Below are 19047 nucleotides of genomic sequence, written 5' to 3'. Positions count from 1 at the left end.
TCAAGAAAAAGGTTATTTCCATTATTGTTTCAAAGAGATTGAGATGACTTCAGCTGTCTTAACTTGTCAGCCCAGAAGGAAATGCTTGGCATTATCTGATTAGTAGTTTTTTGTCTATTCTAGTTAAACAATGAATCATTTCCATTTCAATGTGTTTCTGTGGATTTTCACGGTTTTTAGTCCAGCCGCCAGGGGGCGAGCTGAGCGTGTTCACCTGCCTCTCGCCTCAGTCAAGCCGAGCTGACACGAGGCGGTGGAAGAAGCGCGGTGGTTTGGTTTTAGACAGCGGAGACAACATGAAGAAAGTTTTCACCGCCGAGCAGATTTCAGACTGGTTCACCTCGGGGGCCACGTTTGCGAACATTAAGCTCACAGAGGAAGCGACTGTGAAGAAGCTCGAGCCAGCGGCCGAAGAGCCCAGGTGAGGTTCAAGTTAGCTTCAAGCTAGCTAGCCTCGTGCTAGCTAGCTTTCAGCACGTGTCGGTTGTTTTCTCGCTCAGACACAAACATGTTAAACTCGACAGGTTAAAGGATGACGACCTGTGAATTCACAGTTTCATCTGATAGTTGCTGTGAAAACTATCTGAGGTGCGTCATTAACAAGCTAAGAGCTGCTGTTGAGGTGACACCCCCCCAACACCCGCGCGTCCGTGAGGTTTTTGGCGGCTACGAGCTCTGCAGTGAAGGAACACAGATCTTATCTCACCAGTGTTCGACGGGAATGAGTTTTTAGAAATCAGATTTAAGTACTTTCCAAATGTTTGTCAAAAACTCTTGAGTTAAGATTGTATTATTTTAAAGGCTCTCCATCGGAAAACTGATGATTGTGATAAACATAGTTCTTCATTTACTGCCTATGAAGCATCACAGGAGATATAATATATATATTATAATATTTTTTTTGGGGGGGGGGGGGGTATATAATATATATATTTTAAACTGTCAGGTTTAAATATTCCTCCTCTTACCCTCACAGAGAAGAAACATTTCAATTTTTTGGGGTGTTATTATTCACTAAATGAGAATAACAACATCCCAAATACATTGAATAAAAAAAGAGTGTTATTAGACAATTAAAAAAAAAAAAAAAAACCTGTTTTTAGAATTTAAAATCTTTCCAGAATACTACCTAGGTGTTCTCCAATTAAGGGTATAACAGTAGAAGATGATGACTGCTCTTGGTTGCTACCAAATCAAACCTCACAGGCATGACTGCAAACCTGGATGTTTTGGGACATTTCAAGGATCACAGGATAATTATCAAGATTTAAATAAGACAAGCAAACGTATGCTACTCAAATTATTTTTATTCTGTCTCATATTTTGATTTTTTTATCAGCTTTTTGACAGTTCAGCATCCATAGAGCTCTAAAACAGTTCAGACGAAAAAGGAGAATATCGAACTGTGCTTTAACTTCTCAAAAACATGTTCAGTCTGTGATGAGCGCTGCAGGTACACACTGCTTCCATTTGGTCCAGGTACAATTGGTCTAGGTTGTGCATGTTCTCACATACTGTGCCCACATAATACCTCTCAGACAAGCTAACAATGTACCTTTTGAAACACAGCCTAATCTCTACAAAGACAAATTTAGGGTCGTAATAAAGACATCAAAAAACGGTCCGAATAATGGGATCATACAGAGGAGGCAGGCAAGAAAAACCAGTGTTCTCACAAACCCATTTTTAACGTGTTGGTTGTGTTCATGTGGTTTCATGTGTCCTTTCACAGTGTAGTGCTGTATGTCCCATTGGGCCTGAGAGATGCTGGATAGTAATATGGAAGCTCCCAGTCGCTGTAAGCTGTGAAAGAACTGGAGTGCCGCATGGCCCAGTCCACATATCCAGAGATTGTTGGGATCTCCTCCCTTGGGCAGTCACCACAGTTGGGGATGGTAGTCGTGACAAAGCCCTGCCTCATTTTATAGCGGCTGGTCCAAGCCTCCATTGGTTGGCGCTGTGCTGATTGACCTGAGAAGTCGTACTCTTCATCATATTGCTTATGGTTCACAAAGTCTCTCAGCACCTGCTTGAAGACAGACACCAGCTCCCAGGGCCTAATGTTGTTGGTGGCAAGCACCTCACGAAACCTGCGGAAGGAAGCACCAAGATAGTAAATTAAACAGTAGTTCGAATTGCAAGGATTAGCATGAGCTTCCCACAATTTTCAGCATTAATTATTATCATAATAATAATAATGATAATATAATTATGACGTTTCACCCATCATCAAGTGAGATACCTGTATGCTAGTCCTCTGTTTGTCAGTCTTGAAACTACAAGCACAGATGTGTGGAAATGGTACAAACATAACATATCTTATTTAAATTGTATTCTTTGGTAATTTGGTTATGTAAGCACCTTCCAGTGACCTAGATGTGAGTTTTATGGGGAGTAAAAGTAAGTAGGTCACAGTGTTCGACCATGTAGAACTACTCCAACCTTCTTTAAATATAATTGCTAACATAGAGATGATGAGAAGAAACCCCGGCAGTCTGCCTGCGCTCAGCTTTATAGGGCATCCTTCACCTTCACATGTTCACACCCTCTATCCCCTGCCTCTGTGACAGTAACACATAATGGCTTTCTTGGCAGCTCGCCCTGCCTCCCTTTCCCTTTGGGTCTTCTCTGCTTTGCCTGCTGTCAGGGCTTGTGTTGAGGCAGTAGCAGTTAGCCACTGTTGACAGCATGCTAATGTAAGGATAGAGCATGACGTGTCCGCTAATAAACACCTGGAAAGGACTGCGGCTGCATGGATGGGTGGTATCTGGGCACACAGGAACTCTAGCTGGTAAAGCTCTGATGTGGGGATGAGAGTCCGTAACCGATGGTACTTCTGGAACCACTGGAGACCCGGAGAGCTGTGGGCCAACCTGTGCTCGCGCTCCAATTCCCGTGCCAGTTGTTCACGTTCCTCCACATGCCACAGGAGCTCTCTGATCAACCTGCGGCTGGGCACAACCTCTAAAGTCTTAAGAGGTGGCGCTTCATTCTGAGTCTGCACTTTTGTCTCATGAGACCACTTCATCCAGCTGAACAGGGGCATGGCACTCACAGCAGAGCGTCAAGAAGACTGAAAAAACAAGAGTTCTTTGTTATTGTGGACCCTGAAGGTATTTACACAGCAGTGAGGCTAGTTTCCTTCTAAAGCTGCTTTCAGACAGGAACTGACCACCAAACATTTTCATGAAAATTTTTGATAGGGGCTGTATGTGAGCTTGAAAAATCTTTCAGAATTTTTCTTGCCAGCATCTTAGTGAAATAACTCGATGTCAGTGTCGATGTGCTGCAAACAAAGACGTGATTTTCCGCAGGGGAAAAATCACAACCTTAATTCTAAGCATGTGTTGCCCTATTGTATTTAAAAATTTCAGGTTGACAGTGAAAAATGATCACCCTATAACTAAGCTGACCTCTGGTCTCTGCCTGGTGGCTGCTTTGATTGCCTTCAGTTAAAGTCAAATTTAGTAGAGCACAATGTCGCAGGTGTTTGTATCTGGCCCCTCTTTCTTTCAAGATGATGGATTCAACATGGCTTCCACCTGGGATTTAGATGGATCACACAGCATGCAGGGTCACAGGTCAACTTCCTCTATCCATTGTGAGGTTACACAACATTCCTTCTTTGGTGTCTGATTTGATTCCTGCTCTAAAAGCTCCAAAAATAATCAGGACTTAAACAACAGTGAGTCTCTCAGCATGTGCAGGTCAGAATTAATCACACTAACATCTGGATGAAAATGGAAAATACATATTTGTACTTACAGCTGAAAACGGCTCCACCAACGCTTTGTGAGGTATTCAGGAGTAGGGTAAGAATGAGCGTAGTCCTCTGCTTTTTGTCTCTATGGTTCACTCCTTGTAGACGTCATTCTTTCAATGTTGACCGCGTCCCTCGTGTTGAATGCACATCACTTGTGTGTCGGCAGCAATCCTCCGATGTCTTGACTCCTGAAGCAGTTTTTCCTCTTTCTGTTGTAGTTATGGTCTTGTCCGTATCCCTCCCACTGCTCTTGCCACACAGACTTTTTCCAAGAGAGTTAGTCACACACCACTAACTGACTAAGAGCTGTCACTTCTCCTCTCCCTTCACTCCGCTCTCCTCTGTGCAGTGTGCAGCTTTGTTGTAAGGTCAGCTGCTTTGTAGCTTGCACGAAAGGATTGCATTGGAGAGAAAGGGAGAGGGCAAGAGTGCATGTGTGTGCATAAGCCGCATGTGTGTTATATTTGAGCTCCTCTGTCAGAGTTTGTGCCTGCTGTTGCGATAAGAATTCTCCTTGTGAAGAAAAGGGGACGGGCAGAGACAACAGGGAATGCTCTCCAGGCTCCAGAGCTGCAGGCTGGGTCAAGTTGACCAGAGGGAAAGACGAGAGGAGGCACAGACTTAGAGCAGGGTTAGACATGACATTAAGACATAAAGTTTGTAGCTGTTGGCATTGTCATTCTCTTTGTGAACCTAGAGCTGAAGTTAATTATAAACTGTTAAATTCAGATTAAGTCATTTGTAAGTGATCATAAAAGTGCTAACCTGTGGATTAGCATGAAGTGTTGCAGTACACATCTAGCTGAGGTGACTACTACACGTGAGTGTTCTGCAACACTTCTTGTAGCTTAGTTTATAACAACTGATAAATTGTAATACATTAATTTTGCTGCATGTAATTGCATCAGAAACTCAAATGGCATACTACAGTGAAAACCTCCACTAAGGCCCAACAGTCCCTTTATGAAACAAAATTAAAATTCAGTAGATACAAATTTTTGTATAATTCCCTGGGAAAATGTTGAAAAACGCTCAATTTAACAATGAGAAAATTAAAAAGAAAAATCTTGATCCACCCCTGATCTGCACCATATTTCATTGGGTTCTTCCCTGACCCATACCTCATCTTCCCAATTCATTTTGTGGAAATTCGTTGACTTCTTTTCATGTGACCTTGCTTAAAATCAAACCAGCCAACAAACAGACAGTTAAAAACATAACCTCCTCGGTGGAGGTAATAAAACATGGCACTGATGCACTGATCTAAAATATTTTCCAGAATCTTAAAGGGAATTTATTTAAGCTGCTTTAAGGCTTGGCCTCTAATTTTAGCCTGGTCTTACCTGTATGTGCCACAAAATCTTTTTTATTTTTTCAGTAGCTGCATGTTTCCTCTGTTTCTCCTCTTTGACACATTGGCAGTTAAGCTTTTTCAGATAAAGCTGAAGAATGTTTACACTATGTTTTCATCCTATCCAGACTGAATGAAGATGGAGTGTTGTCCATCATATATAAACAGGACACTTGTCCCATTTGAGCAGAACTACTGTTTAGTTGGTGAAAACATTATCACCCATGGTATCTTATTTTAAGTCATTATTTATATCACAAAATAAGCTGCTTAAAATGTATTTTATTTCTCTTCAGGCCATCAGAGGTTCCTGATGAGAGCAGCCCGAAGACCGTGAACTCCGGAGGGAGTCTCCAAAAACCTGACGGGAGTGAGTATTCAACTTTCTGTTACATTTTCCTGATCTTAAGTCTTGTGAAGTCTGAAATGACCTTCGATAGACTGTTGAACACAGTATTTCTCATGCCTTTTATTATGAATCCTCAGGTACTGCTCCTCCTCCACTCCCCAGCTATCAGTACCCGAGTTTGCCCATAACCAAAAACAGAATGGAGGTCTGTTGCATTCAAATATACAACCTTAAGTTCTATTAGAGCATGGCCATTCTGTAGTTCTTGTCCCTATGTATTGTCCCTATGTCCTCAGGACACTGGTATTTTTAAGCTTTTACTTTTTACTCAAGATGTACTCAGCGATTCATGATGCTGCAGGACAAGTCCTAACTTAATATTCACTGGGCAAAAAAATGTCTCTTCTCTAATACAGAGCGCTGTTTTTATATTTTAGGAGGTCAGGCTGTCATTTAAGCTGCACTTCCTTAATACAGATTATAAAGTGGACTTTTGGTTACAAATCAGCTTAGCACATCCATCTGCTCTACAATATCTTAACTTAAATTCCTTTTTTGATTTCAGTGATATGGTCCAAATGCGGTCTCTTTTTGTTAACAGTACGTTTGTGCATGTGTGTCTGCTTCCAGCTGATTTCCCTCATAGAAAACAACTCTGTAGTGATTATTCGCGGAGCCACAGGCAGTGGCAAGACCACCCAGCTGCCACAGTACATTCTGGATCACTACAATGCCAAAAACGGCTCATGCAACATCGTGGTCACCCAACCTCGCAAGATTGGGGCCACGAGTATTGCCCGATGGGTTGCCACACAGCGGAAGTGTACCCTGGGTAGCTTAGTGGGATATCAGGTTTGTGTCTCAATTAGACAGAATGTGGTTTGCTTGAACTGTAAAGTGCAAATAGCCCATGTATGTTTTTAGTTTGCATCCCTTTTAGCTTAAAATTGAGATTTGTAAGCATTTGTTAACAAGCTCTTTTGTGTTTGTTGTCAGGGTATCTGGCTTTAATATGCAGAGCTCTGAAACAGTGTCTAATAACTGTTTCCTCTGCTCTTTGAAGACCTGAGTTATTATGTCCCTGATAGTGGGAGCAATAACAGACAGATGATGTCAGGTTAAGCTCTAAAAAGTTATGTTGTGTTCTTTATTCACTTATGTGATTTTTACTCTGTTTGCTGTAAGGAAAGAGCTTTTTTCTTGTTCCCCCTTCGTATGTTTTGTCTTGGTTTATGAAAGTCGTGCAATCGGTGAATGGAAAGTTCTTTGTGCTTAGAAATGACTCAGCGAACCGTGAAGTTTCCCTGAGGTCACACACAGGATTGTAATGGATTTTATCTCAGGTCACTGGTATTTTCCCTAAAACCAACCACAAATAGGCTTGTTAAAGCTGCAGACAAATGGGAGACGATGGAATGTCTTGAATTTGCTTCTGTGAAAAATATCAAACCAAAGACTGTGGGGTTGTATGATGCTTTAATTCAATTTAAAAAGTATTAAAGCTGATGGTACAGAAACTGACAAATTATATCGCTCTGCACAAAGTGGGTGGCCATCATTACATGGTGCTGCTAAAAACATTATAAGCTTGTCAGATGTCAAGTGTCAGTGATGCTTTACTAAAGTAACAAGTCTACATCCCTACTGAGAGTGTCAGAAATAGTATTCATATGTCTTTCAGATTAATGAATGTAACTCTGATTGTTTGAACTACAGGTTGGACTGGAGAAGATGGCGACTGAGCACACTCGCCTCATCTACATGACGACAGGAGTGCTGCTGCAAAAACTGGTTTCTGCCAAGTGCCTAACAGAGTACTCGCACATCTTCTTGGATGAGGTGAAGATCATAAAGTTTAGAGGGGAATGGAGGATGAGTTTTGGTGGAGTAACCGGACACGCAAACAGACAAATGCACAAACCACTCTCCAATTATCATTGTGGGATATGTTGCCTCCTGTCTAAAAACGTATACTTTTATATTCTGCTGTAATTTTGTTTCATTATGGTTTGTCTACATTTAATGCTGCTGCAGTGGAAAGGCTTAATCTTTGCATTATTTTTTTCTAATTAGTGGTTCTTGACTGTTGTGTCCGATTGTAACTGTTAGACAAATCTGCCTTTGCCCAAGGTTCACGAGCGTACTGAGGAGATGGACTTTCTCTTACTGGTTTTGAGGAAACTCCTTCATTCCAACTCTCGTTATGTCAAGGTAATCACTATATCAAAGTAAACCTCCCTTTTCTGTACTCATCAATCAATTACACTCATTTTAAGTTGTCTTTTTCCAGATCATCCTCATGTCAGCCACCATTAACTGCACACAGTTTGCTGAGTACTTCGGCACCCTGATTCGTGGCAAGATGAACCCAGCCTATGTGTTTGAAGTGGAGGGGGCACCCTTCGTTATTGAGGAGTTTTATCTGGATGACCTCCACAACCTGTTACCATACAAGGTAATGAGATTGTAATAATTTGCTGATGCAACGGCTCTGTGCTGTGAGTCCAAACCAGTTATATTATTGATATTTGATATGAAATCAAATCAGTGTCACGATTATTTCAAACTTTTAGCTCAATTACAATTAATGAACAGTGGTTTTATAACCCCCTTGCCCAGTGGACGCATCACTCAGATGTTGGACACACTCCTGTGTGTGTGTTTATCCACGTCCCTGTCGTGCCTCACTCACACTGAATGTTATTAATTTGATTAAACCGTCTTATTAATCGATGATGTTGGATCATGAATGTGGATTGTTCTGGCATGCAAAATCGTGGCCTTTTTTTATTGTGTTTAAATGGGTGTCTCCTAAAGTTTAGAGCGAATCAATCAAACATTAAAGGTCCAGTGTGTAAGATTTAACTGAAAGGGAACTATTGGCAGGAATTGAATGTAGAATTTCATCTGTTGTATGAAGTGTAGTTTTCTTTACCTCATGTTTGGAGGGTGAGGGGAGGGGTATTCAGCTGCAACATGTAATTTCAACACAAGATGTCACAAAATTCTACACACTGTACTTTTAAGGTTTCAATACATTTTCGGTTACTTAACCCGCCCTAATTTGTATGTTAATGTGTGTTAAGCAGTTTGAGCCACGTCATCCAGATGACCCTTACATCTCAGTAGAGATGTACAATCTTGCCATCAGCCTCATCCAGAGCTTTGACGAGTTGGAGGGCAAGGATTCCCGGTAAAGCCTTGGTGACTTAGCACACAATACCAGGTCCCCTGTTTGTTCAGTCATGTGTTGAAATGTGTTTGTTAATGAGCAGCAAAGCTGACAAAGACAGTGGCTTGACTTCGTCTGAGAGAGGCAGTGTTCTGGTTTTCCTTCCTGGGTTACATGAGATAAGCTACATGCAGGAGGCTTTGGCCAAGCTTGTCCACAAAAGGTGATCTTTTAGTTAATCTAAAGATCTTTTTATCTTTTTTCTACCTGGTGTCTTTTTAAGATGGTTAATGTAAGACATTTACCTTTTAACATTATGATGCACACACTTTGTTCAGATTGCAGGTTTATCCTCTTCACTCCTCTGTGACTCTGGAGGAGCAGAACGGTGTGTTTCTGCTTCCTGTCCCTGGATACAGGAAGGTGATAACAGCTAAACTTATTCTCTCTCAAATGTGTCTTAAATACTTGCTGTACTGATGATCCTTTCATTTTCACAGGTCATCCTTTCCACCAACATCGCAGAGAGTTCGGTGACTGTTCCGGATGTCAAATATGGTCGATATCTTTTCTCCTGAGCTTGATTTTATTTTTTGATTTTAAGTTTTTTCCTAAGTTTTAATTGGTATTGGTGCTTTTTTGTCCTCACAGTCATTGACTTCTGTCTTACTCGTCACCTAGTCTGTGACCAAGATACCAATTATCAGTCTCTCCGTCTCACCTGGGCGTCCAAAACCAACAGTAACCAGCGTAGAGGTCTGTTAATTACTGCAACTAATGCAACTTAAACTACAAAGTGTCTGTGTCTGTTCAACTAAGGCTTCTCTCACCTACCTCAGGGAGGGCAGGACGAGTGTCTAGGGGCTACTGTTATCGTCTCGTCACCAAAGATTTCTGGAGGAATGAGATCCCAGAGTACATGATTCCTGAGATGCTGGTAAAGAACACGTTCAATACACAGTTTTATTTTATTTTACAGTTTTAAGGGTTGCCTCTGAAATCTGACAACATTTATCAAGGCCATACTGTTCGCCTTCCTCTTAGCTTGCCCCCTTGGCCACTATCATGCTGAAAGTGAAGCTGCTTGATATGGGAGATCCCCGCTCCATCCTCTCAACAGCACTTTCACCCCCAAACTCTGAAGACATAGTGAGAACTGTGCTGCAACTCAAAGAGGTCTGTAAAAAGAAAGCAGATTGATGATTCTTCCATTAATGTCTTGTCAAGTACGTTGACATTTGTGAGTGTAATGATAACTGTTATTTACTTAGGCATCTTCTCAGCTCTGTGACAGAGGATTAGACCAGGAGTTCTCTCACAGGATCTTTGTGTTAGGATAGTCAAGTTTGTTTGCAGATAATAATGTGCAGTGTTAATCTTGTTTTTTCCATCAATAACAAATTAGAAACTTTTCAGTAATAAATTATAAACTTATTTCAAGATATTGAGCTTATAATAAAAATAAATACAATATCCATCAATAGCCATTAATTTTAATAAACTGTGAAGGGAAAAATATGATTCTATTTTTGTCAAAGAGATGAGTTATTTACATGTTCAATCAACTGTTAATTTGAGGAAAGGCTTAGGACTTCATAAATGAAGCCTATTGTGTTTTCAGTAGTTGTGGGTTTTCTTCTGTAGATCGGCGCTCTGTCTGTGAAAAGTGACGGCAGGGCTCAGAGCGAGGATGGCGAGCTAACATTCCTGGGTCGAGTGCTGGCCCATTTGCCTGTGGACCTGTACCTGGGGAAGATAATTGTCCTCGGCCATGTCTTTGGCTGCCTGGACGAGTGCCTCATTATAGGTCAGTCTGTCATTATACAGCTGGAACAGGCCTCAGTTAGAGCACATTCAGAATTGCACTCTTGGAGTGCATTGTGTTAATGTAACACAAGTGTTGGTTTGTTATATTCTCAGCCGCCTCACATTCTCTGAAGAGTTTCTTTGCCATACCGTCCATGCAGCAGCTCGCTGGCCACAGGTGAGTCACACACAGTAGCTGCAATGATTCATAGGCTGTCAGTATTGTTTTTGTGTAGCAATGGATGATGGACAGATGGAACAATATATTCATGGGTATTTGGACCATTATGTTGTTATATAACTCAATAGAGTCAAGACCCTTGTATTATAATTATTGACTCACTAGAAGATATGTGTATGTTTTGCTGAACAGCACAAAGAGTTTTTCTTGCAGTGGGCTTTTTTGTTTTTACCTTGTGTTGTACTGACCAGTGTTTGTAATTCCAGGAGCAAGTTGGCCTTTGCCCATGGAACACAAAGTGATTCCATAGGTTTTGTAAATGCCTTCAAGGTGTGATCAAGTTAACAGCAAGTTGTGTGGTCTTGAATTAATTTACATACTTGCCTAATAGCTGTTGGAACCTTAGCTTGAAAACCCTTTCCTGTGGTCTCTCACTGTTAGGCATGGCACTCTTCCAAAAAGAAAGGACAGCTGAGACACCCAAAGGTGAACAACACAACAACCAAACATGAACTCACTGAAAAGAGAAACACACAGAAAACTTATGATGCTCATTTTGTACTTGTTTTCTCTCACTGATACTTAATAACCAACTTTATTTAATTTATCAATGTATCATCATTTTTTAATGCAATGTTTCTTGTTGCTTTCTTCTCCCAGGACGAGCTGGACTGGGGAAAAGAGAACTTCATTCAGATCAAGAGGATCAGGGAGGTACACAGACAATGCACAGAGCAGGGTCACATGACTTCACAAGTTCATTGATGAACTACCTAGTTGATTATAACCTGTGTTGGTGCACAGTTGATTATCTCATGCATTAGTAAAAATGGTGAACAACTCCAGTCTCAATGAGTGAATTATTCCAAATTAAACTACTGTGTGCCTCAGCAGTAACTCTCTCTCCAGGTTGCCGAGCTGTATGAGGACCTGAGGAAGCGTGTTTCCCAGTTCAACATGCATGTGCAGGACAGCAGTCAACCAGCAGACTATACCAGCACACACAGGCTGAGGTTCATTCTTCAGGTGAGACTCGGTGCTGGACATGATGGGATGTACAGTCAGCAGAAGTTTACTTTATATATAGCGTGTCATTTTTGATGTGAAAGTAACATTTGGAAGAAATAATTAAAAACCGAATACTGCGATGAAATTCAGGTCCATGATGCACGTATACAATAAATTATCTCCCAGGCCCAAGTGTGTCACATCGTGTGCCTCAGATCCTGTCATCGGAGCGGATGGATATTGATTTCAGTTTGTGTTCGATTGCACCTGTCTCTGTCTCAGTTGGTCATCGCCGGTGCCTACTACCCCAACTACTTCATCCAGGGGGAAATAGATGAAGACTTGGCCTCCAGAGAATTAAGTGGCTTCAACCCCAGAACAACAGTGATGGTATAATCCTTAGTATTGGCAGCCGCATCTAGTGAATACAGTTCATTGTTGTGAAATATGCTTAAATGTTTTGCTCAATACTTTACTGTTATGCTGTAACTAATCATTTAAACTTGTTACAGTAAGTAGTGATTACAACAACTGTGCTGTGTCCAGGTGAGGAACATGCCTCCATACAGTTTCCTGTACTACAAGCAGCTGCAGTCTCTGTTCCGCCTGTGTGGACAAGTCAAAACCATTTCCTTTGATAACTCCAGGTAAATGGAGGCAAATCACACATTAAACCTCAGCACTTTGTCTAAACAATAGATTAAAAAAAAAAAACAAGAACTAATATTTGATTGTTCATTACCTGACTGTGTGTGTGTGCGTGCGTACACTCAGAGCATATGTGGAGTTCTACAGGACATCTCAAGACTCTGGGGTTCTGCCTGAAGTGTCCCTCGCCCTCCTCCTGTCCCAGCAGAGTTCTCCCATGGAACTTTTTGTTTACCCCATTGAACAAATTGAAAAATATGCTGGGAACATAACTCACATGAAATATGCACGGTACGACTTTGTTTACATATTCATAAAATCTATTCTGAACTTTACTTCCCTCCTTGTCTGAAACTTAAATATATGGGGCGGGAAAAGGCACAAGAGCATTAGGTTTTAATGAGGGGCGTGAAATCATAAGAGCACTGGGTTTTACAGTGTTGGTGTTCTGAGGGCTGAGAATCTTTTGGAAAGTGGAGCCCCCTGCACCACAGGCTGCATCGTTCAGTGTCCGTGCACTGAGCATTAATGTAATCTGACATCCAAGCACTGCAATCAGTGACTCAGGGCAGATTTTAGGCACACACAGCACCAGCTTCGAGATGGGGTGATGTGATTGTCTTGTGATACTTCTGCATGATTCTTAATGCCCCTCTTATACCAGGTATCTGGATTCATGTCAACGTTTGATTTAGGATACCTTATGAACACTTGCTAGATAACTTTAAAATTACTTGATGTTATGACATTCAAAGTGAAAGTTAATGTGCACAGAACATTAATGTCCAGTTCTCTGTTTCTACCCAGGGTGAATGTTGACTTCCAGAGCCAGTCTGTCTGCCCAGTGGGAGTGTTGAGCAGCACTATTGATCCAGACAAACTACCCCCCAACCACTTCTTTGTGGTCAACATCACAGAGGTCAGTCCCCTACATTTAACTTGGTCTTTCAAAAGGAGATACTGTGAGTTCATCTGTCATGACGGTCCCTTAACTCTGATCTCTGCTGAAGGTGGTGGACGTGGGACATTTCTGGGGGTTCCAGGCAGATGAAGCCAGCTTAGAGAAGCAGCGGTGGCTGACAGCTGAGATCAACAAGCACACGTTGCATCCTATAACTGTGTCACTCTACCCCAACCTGAGGTGTCTGGCTCCTTACTCCGAGGTCAATGATCAGAGTCTCTACTACCGTGCCAAGATCCTGCACATCCGTGGCAATACAGTGGAGGTGGATATCACTCAAATTGTAGTACAGCCATTTGTTTCCTTTTTTATTTTCACACATGCATAATGTTGTATAACTGATTGAAGCAGCAAGAGGAACAATGTTCTCTTGTACAAAACAGTTTTCAGTTTCAGAAGTCATTATAATCTTATAATTGATCAAATACCAAGAAATAAGAAAAGCAAAAGCGTTGTGAAATTACATTTTTATACAAGTCTGCAAAAATTAAATTATCTCTGGACATAGTTTGGTCAAGTGTCTGTTCTAAGCAGATAAGTCATCATTTTGAATCAAATTGTTCTGACATACCAAATGAGTGGTGGCCTCCAGGTATTCAGTCTGGTAAATTTGAAAACTGATCTGAATGTTGACCCCTAACATCGAAAACAGAATATAGGAAAGCATTGGATAGCAGTTGTTCATGATCATCAGAGGGCAATACGTTTCCTGTCACTCTGCAGGTTTTCTTCTTGGACTTTGGTAACACAGCGGTTGTTGCCTGCAGCAGCCTCAGAGAGCTCCCCTCTGATCTTCTGTCTCACCCTTTCCAGGTAGTAAAACTGTGAGTGGCACATTTCTGATCCACTGTCCAGTCTTTAAACAATTATCAACATCCAAACACTTCTTAGGCTCATGAGTTTCAAGTTTCTGGGATGCGTCCATCAGCCCAGTCCATCATCCTTGGAAACCAGTGGAGCAGCAGAGCACGCGATCGCTTTCGCACACTGGTGAAGGGCAATTCACTCATCGTGTCACTCTACTCCATCCTCCACAATGTCATGCGTGTTCAGCTGCTCATCAACAATGAGACAACAAACAACAGTGTGGTAGACATCTTGGTGGAGGAAGGACATGCTGTCAAGGCTGAAGAGAGCTTTGATTCCAAGGTGATTAGAGTTTAAGTTTCTGAGCGTAAAGCACAACAGGAAGTTCTTATGTTTTAAGGAGAAACAACCTCAGCACAAAATTCATAAAGATGTAATTAAACACTGTTTATCTGAGTCATGATATCTCCCTGTGTGCTCTTGGCAGCAAAACCACGAGGTGCTGATGTCCCTGTACAAGGACATGAAAACAGGGGCATATGTCCCCAATGCTGCCAGCAGCTCCTGGACGGATCGCAAGAAAGAGGAGAAGGAACTCATTGACAAGCTGCTTGCTCAGTTTTCCAAAAGCAGCCTGCCAATTTCCAAGACAAAGGCAAGATGCACTGCGGCTTACAAAACATTTTCATATTATATTCCTACTGAAAATTAGTAACAGTAATAGTAATTGATTGCAAAGCAGGTAAAAAAAAAATCTGTGTTAAAATATCTAAAGAAATTAACAAGGAGAAGTAAATGAAGAAGACAAGAAAGTGCGTACGTGTGCGTACATGTTTTTTAGGTATAAAAATGGATTTGTGTGGGATGCTGATATTTTGGTAGTGATTGGTTTTGTCCAGGAGATGGCGCCATCTCAATAGATGTTGGTGTTCATTCAGAGGCACACCCATCCTGTCTGACAGAACAATGAGGACAGGGTGACCACAGCTCTGAATCCCAGCCACCAATGGCTGCATGAATAAATCAGGTCATGTGTGTCTGCTGCATTCTCTCTGAAACCACAGGTTCATGTGTATGGACCAAGCAGTCCTCACAAGATAAGCTTTCACAGCTTGAGCCACAAGACCTTCTACAAGTAAGCCTGACAACATAGACCGGCACCACATTAAAGCTGCAGGTTTTCATTGCTTATGTGTCCTCCTCCAGGATGGTTTGCATAGAGAGGAGCAGCATCAACCTTCTGGCGCTGAATGAAAACCCTCATAACAAACATCAGAGGATACTGGTGGCTGGGACTGTGTCGGTCAACTCCACAGGTAGCAGATACAAAGTGTGATGTAATTATTAACACCACATATCAACATTTTAATGATGTAAATCTTATTATTTTGGCTGCGACTGCTTTGCTCTGCTGAATAAACCCTCTGTACACTACATGTCCAGCAAATGTTTGTACAATGTCACTGGGGCACATGCCTCCAGCAAGCCCCAATATTGTCATTAAATTCCCTCAAACTATCAAATTGCACCCATGGATTTAAGTAAGATGTAAGTTCTTTCTTCTCCCCCCATCAACATGATTGTTTTCTGGGAGATGGTTACCAGGGGCAAGAACATAACCTCCGTGGTAGAGTTGACCAGCTGATGTTACTCCAACTACTGAATCTGAAACATTGACAGCACATTTTTCAGAATTTTTTTTAAAAACGCTGTAAAAAGTTTGGGCTGCGGTTTTTAATTCAGCTTGTTTTTATTCTGGAATTTCTGCTTATTGTGTGTTTGTGTTGCAGGAACACGCATTCTTCTGAGAGATACCACCATCATGCCAGACATCCCCGGGCTGCCTTCACTCGTGACCATGCTCTTCACCCCCGTCATGGAGTTACGGTCAGTTTGACACAAAGTTCTACCTCTGCATATCTTTGAAGGTGGCACACTCAATATTTATGTCATATGTCAATATTTATGTATTTTAGCACAAATGAAGAGAGGACCTGCTACACCGGCGCCCTCTGTGGACTCGGCTGGAACAGTCAAGCACAAGATGGCATCCTACCAGAGCACGACATCGAACTCGCCTTTGACGTCAAGTTTGACGTGGAAGACATCGCTGAGGTAACAGCTGTCACCAGACACAGAGAGGCGGACATGTTGTGTCTGATGGGAAAACACAGATTAATTTCTTCAGATCTGTGTCAATCATCAGCTCCATCTGTGTGTGAACAGTGATATTTACCTGCAATATATTAACCATATTAACATTTTTTAGCTCATGCACTTAGACTAAAACACAGCTGAGTTGCAGCACTTTTCCTGCACACTAGTCCCTGAAACACAAGGAGGTAAAAGTGTAACAGACAACAGAATGCGTTAGGAAGAGAAGAATTTTATTCATTACTTCATGAAATGTACTTTTTGATGGAACAGATTTCCTCATGTAGGTATCTCTGTATGTTGTTTTGTCCCAGTATCTTAATAGCTTCTAAAACATGTATAAAATAGAACTGGTGTATTTGTTGTGATAAAACTGATCACAAGAGTGATCCACAGCACTGGGCCTTGTTCCTTTTAAAACAATACTTTAACCCATTAAGACCTAAGGCTCCGGATAAAAACGCACATTCAAAGATAAGCTTTGTTTGACAACACCTAAAATCTTAAGGTTTTCTGAAGACCTGACAGAATTGCCAACCTTTGTGAAGTCAAAAAACCTTTGATAGCTAAAACATTAATAAATAATAAATATTGCATTTTCCATTAACTTAGTGAACATAAAAAAATAAATAACCTGAGCCCTCCTTATTCCACCTCCTCCTCAAACATGTCTCTTACAGACTGAGCCTTGGTCAGTGAGTCAGCAGGATCATCAGGGTCTGAATCTTCGTTTTCATCATGACCATGTAATGCGCTTCAATATTGCTGCTCTGGCTTAGATGGTCAGTCATTGTGTGAAACACTACTTTAAAAACTTCATTATAGGCTAAGAGCGCTGAAAAACAAACTACATTTCCCATACGACATTTGGACTTTCTCGCAAGTATTTCAGCACAACACAATGAATTTCATCAGTGACATGTCTTGAAAACCATGACATCATGGATGAGACCCGTCTCATCCAGCTCTGCGCAGGGAGGAGCATGCAAACGTCGCACCTTAAAGGTATATACACCCATATGTTGCATCAGATCTAAATAGGTTAATGGCCATATTTCATGTTTCTGCACAGTTACATGATGTCAATTACTCAAATGTTTTTTCTCTCTTTAGATAAACGCCCTACGAATGGCTATAAACCGTCTGGTGTGTGACGGGCCCAGTGGCACGCTGCATCTGGGGCCTGACAGGATCAGCCAACTGCAGGAGGACTGTCGGGAGCTTCTCTTGAGGTCAAACACACTCACACCCACAGAGATAAAGTTTGAATGGTCTGATTAATGACTGGATGTAAGGACAATGTTCAGCCACTTCAGACAAATGAAGCTAAAATTAGATACAGGCACAGCCAACTTCTCTGAAGTCCTTCTCAGCTGTTAGTCATGACACCTCATCTCATTTTTATGGTATCAAATAATTTGTTCAGACCAAAATTATCACATGCAGCCACCCGGGATTGAATCGAAATGATTCGACTTTTTAGGGGCTGTCATGTTGTTGATCTTTTTATACAGTGGTTGGTTCAAATAGTATTTTATAAATCTCTCTGTACTGTGTATTGTAGACTGTTCACCAAGTCGCCCCCGAGGGAAGCCGTCACTCCTTTGTTCTACGAGAAACAGGAGAAATGGAACCAGGTGTGTTTACGTCAGCGCTCCGTCATCCATATCCAACATTTTTTAGCACGTTCAAGTTGTGTGTGTGTTTAAGTTTGTGTATTGGTGCTGCAGGTGGATCCCTGTCTGAGGATGGATATCGTGGCACCATGTGGTGGAAAGACGAGAGGTGTTGTCTACCAGCTGCATCCTGTCACTCTCCTCAACACTTAAAAAATCATTGTAATCGTTGTTTTTGTTTTGAACTGATTCTAATGTGTTAATATTTGCAGTCACTAAGAATTTTAATTTAATGTTCAGAGAATTTTATATGTTTGACATTTTATTATGTTTAAATTGAACTGTAGCTTTTGGCTGCACAGTTAAATGTTCAACCCTCTTTGTTCTCTTGCTGCAGTGGGCTTGTCGTTGTTTAAACACTGCTGCTTATAAAGAAACCACTGTTCAGTGATGAGATTCATCATGTTCAGTCTGTTGTCATGTTGTTCAGCAGTGGATATTAAAAAGAGTTGTTTGTAACAGATGTGGCTCATCAGTCATTGAAACATAGACTCCACACACAACCTTATCTCTAACCTTCAACATGACCAATTCATGCCAAAGCCTAACACAACTCACATCTTACCTCTAACCTTTGATTTCTGTGATTGTCCACATTTTACTTCAAGCAAGAGAATACTATCACTGTAAATGTTTAATAAACCAGATGTTTGTCATGCAAACATTATCTAGCAAAACTTTCTCGAGAACTTGTGAATGTAATAATTTAGAAACAACTTGTTTTGTTTAGTAAAAGGTTAAAGGCCAGTCACCTGTTAAACAAACCCAGACAAAGGGATTGTTTCAACTCTTCATCCTCCGTCAGAAGGAGATGTTGCACACAAACCACTGTGCTGTGGATAAACTAATAGAAAAGCTTCCTGATGATATTCGTTTCTCATGATTCTGGTTAAACTCTTATTAACTCATCAACTGTCTGGAGACAAACCAACAAACTGCAGAGTCACACTAGCTGATTCTGGCTCGTATCTCATGCTGCTCCTCTGCTAACAGTATTTAGTTGTCATGTCACATTCTCCGAATTATGTTTTATATAGTAAACATGATGTAATGGTTTCCAAACAGTAACATATGAATGATCACTGTTTCTGTATATATCATTTAATCTACAGCTTACATTTGTGAGTCAACTAGCCAAGAGTGGTTTTCTCCTGATTTGTGTGATATGAAG

The 19047-nt window shown here is 41.2% G+C and overlaps 2 protein-coding genes across 3 annotated transcripts; one reads left to right on the top strand and one right to left on the bottom strand.

Annotated features, from left to right (window-relative positions):
• The first annotated feature begins 10 nt into the window (after positions 1 to 10).
• tdrd9 (tudor domain containing 9) lies at positions 11 to 18339 on the top strand. 2 transcript variants are annotated; one of them, XM_020085249.2, is made up of 35 exons: positions 11 to 421; positions 5411 to 5484; positions 5601 to 5668; positions 6094 to 6315; positions 7180 to 7302; positions 7594 to 7674; positions 7754 to 7918; positions 8553 to 8656; positions 8739 to 8858; positions 8974 to 9058; positions 9136 to 9193; positions 9287 to 9391; positions 9475 to 9572; positions 9680 to 9811; positions 10280 to 10442; positions 10556 to 10619; positions 10889 to 10952; positions 11064 to 11108; positions 11283 to 11336; positions 11532 to 11648; positions 11913 to 12020; positions 12177 to 12277; positions 12405 to 12569; positions 13086 to 13197; positions 13289 to 13504; positions 13963 to 14052; positions 14131 to 14388; positions 14534 to 14701; positions 15111 to 15181; positions 15253 to 15362; positions 15837 to 15933; positions 16023 to 16161; positions 17314 to 17432; positions 17765 to 17837; positions 17931 to 18339. In XM_020085249.2, exons 1-35 carry the CDS (start codon positions 150 to 152, stop codon positions 18027 to 18029), a joined length of 4140 nt encoding a protein of 1379 aa, XP_019940808.2. In that variant the 5' UTR covers positions 11 to 149; the 3' UTR covers positions 18030 to 18339. The 2 variants fall into 2 exon arrangements, with proteins under 2 accessions (XP_019940808.2, XP_019940807.2); XM_020085248.2 differs by having other exon boundaries at positions 8550 to 8656.
• On the bottom strand, positions 1290 to 4229 carry rd3l (RD3 like). The gene is made up of 3 exons (XM_020085250.2): positions 3766 to 4229; positions 2733 to 3073; positions 1290 to 2090 (listed from the first exon to the last, which is right to left on the bottom strand). Exons 2-3 carry the CDS (start codon positions 3044 to 3046, stop codon positions 1727 to 1729), a joined length of 678 nt encoding a protein of 225 aa, XP_019940809.2. The 5' UTR covers positions 3047 to 3073; positions 3766 to 4229; the 3' UTR covers positions 1290 to 1726.
• Positions 18340 to 19047: the final 708 nt, after the last annotated feature.

This window comes from Paralichthys olivaceus, chromosome 12 (assembly GCF_024713975.1).
Source record: "Paralichthys olivaceus isolate ysfri-2021 chromosome 12, ASM2471397v2, whole genome shotgun sequence".
Classification (NCBI taxonomy): Eukaryota; Metazoa; Chordata; class Actinopteri; order Pleuronectiformes; family Paralichthyidae; genus Paralichthys; species Paralichthys olivaceus.
The sequence above is the reverse complement of the archived record's forward strand: the minus strand, read 5'-3'. Positions and strand labels throughout refer to the sequence as shown.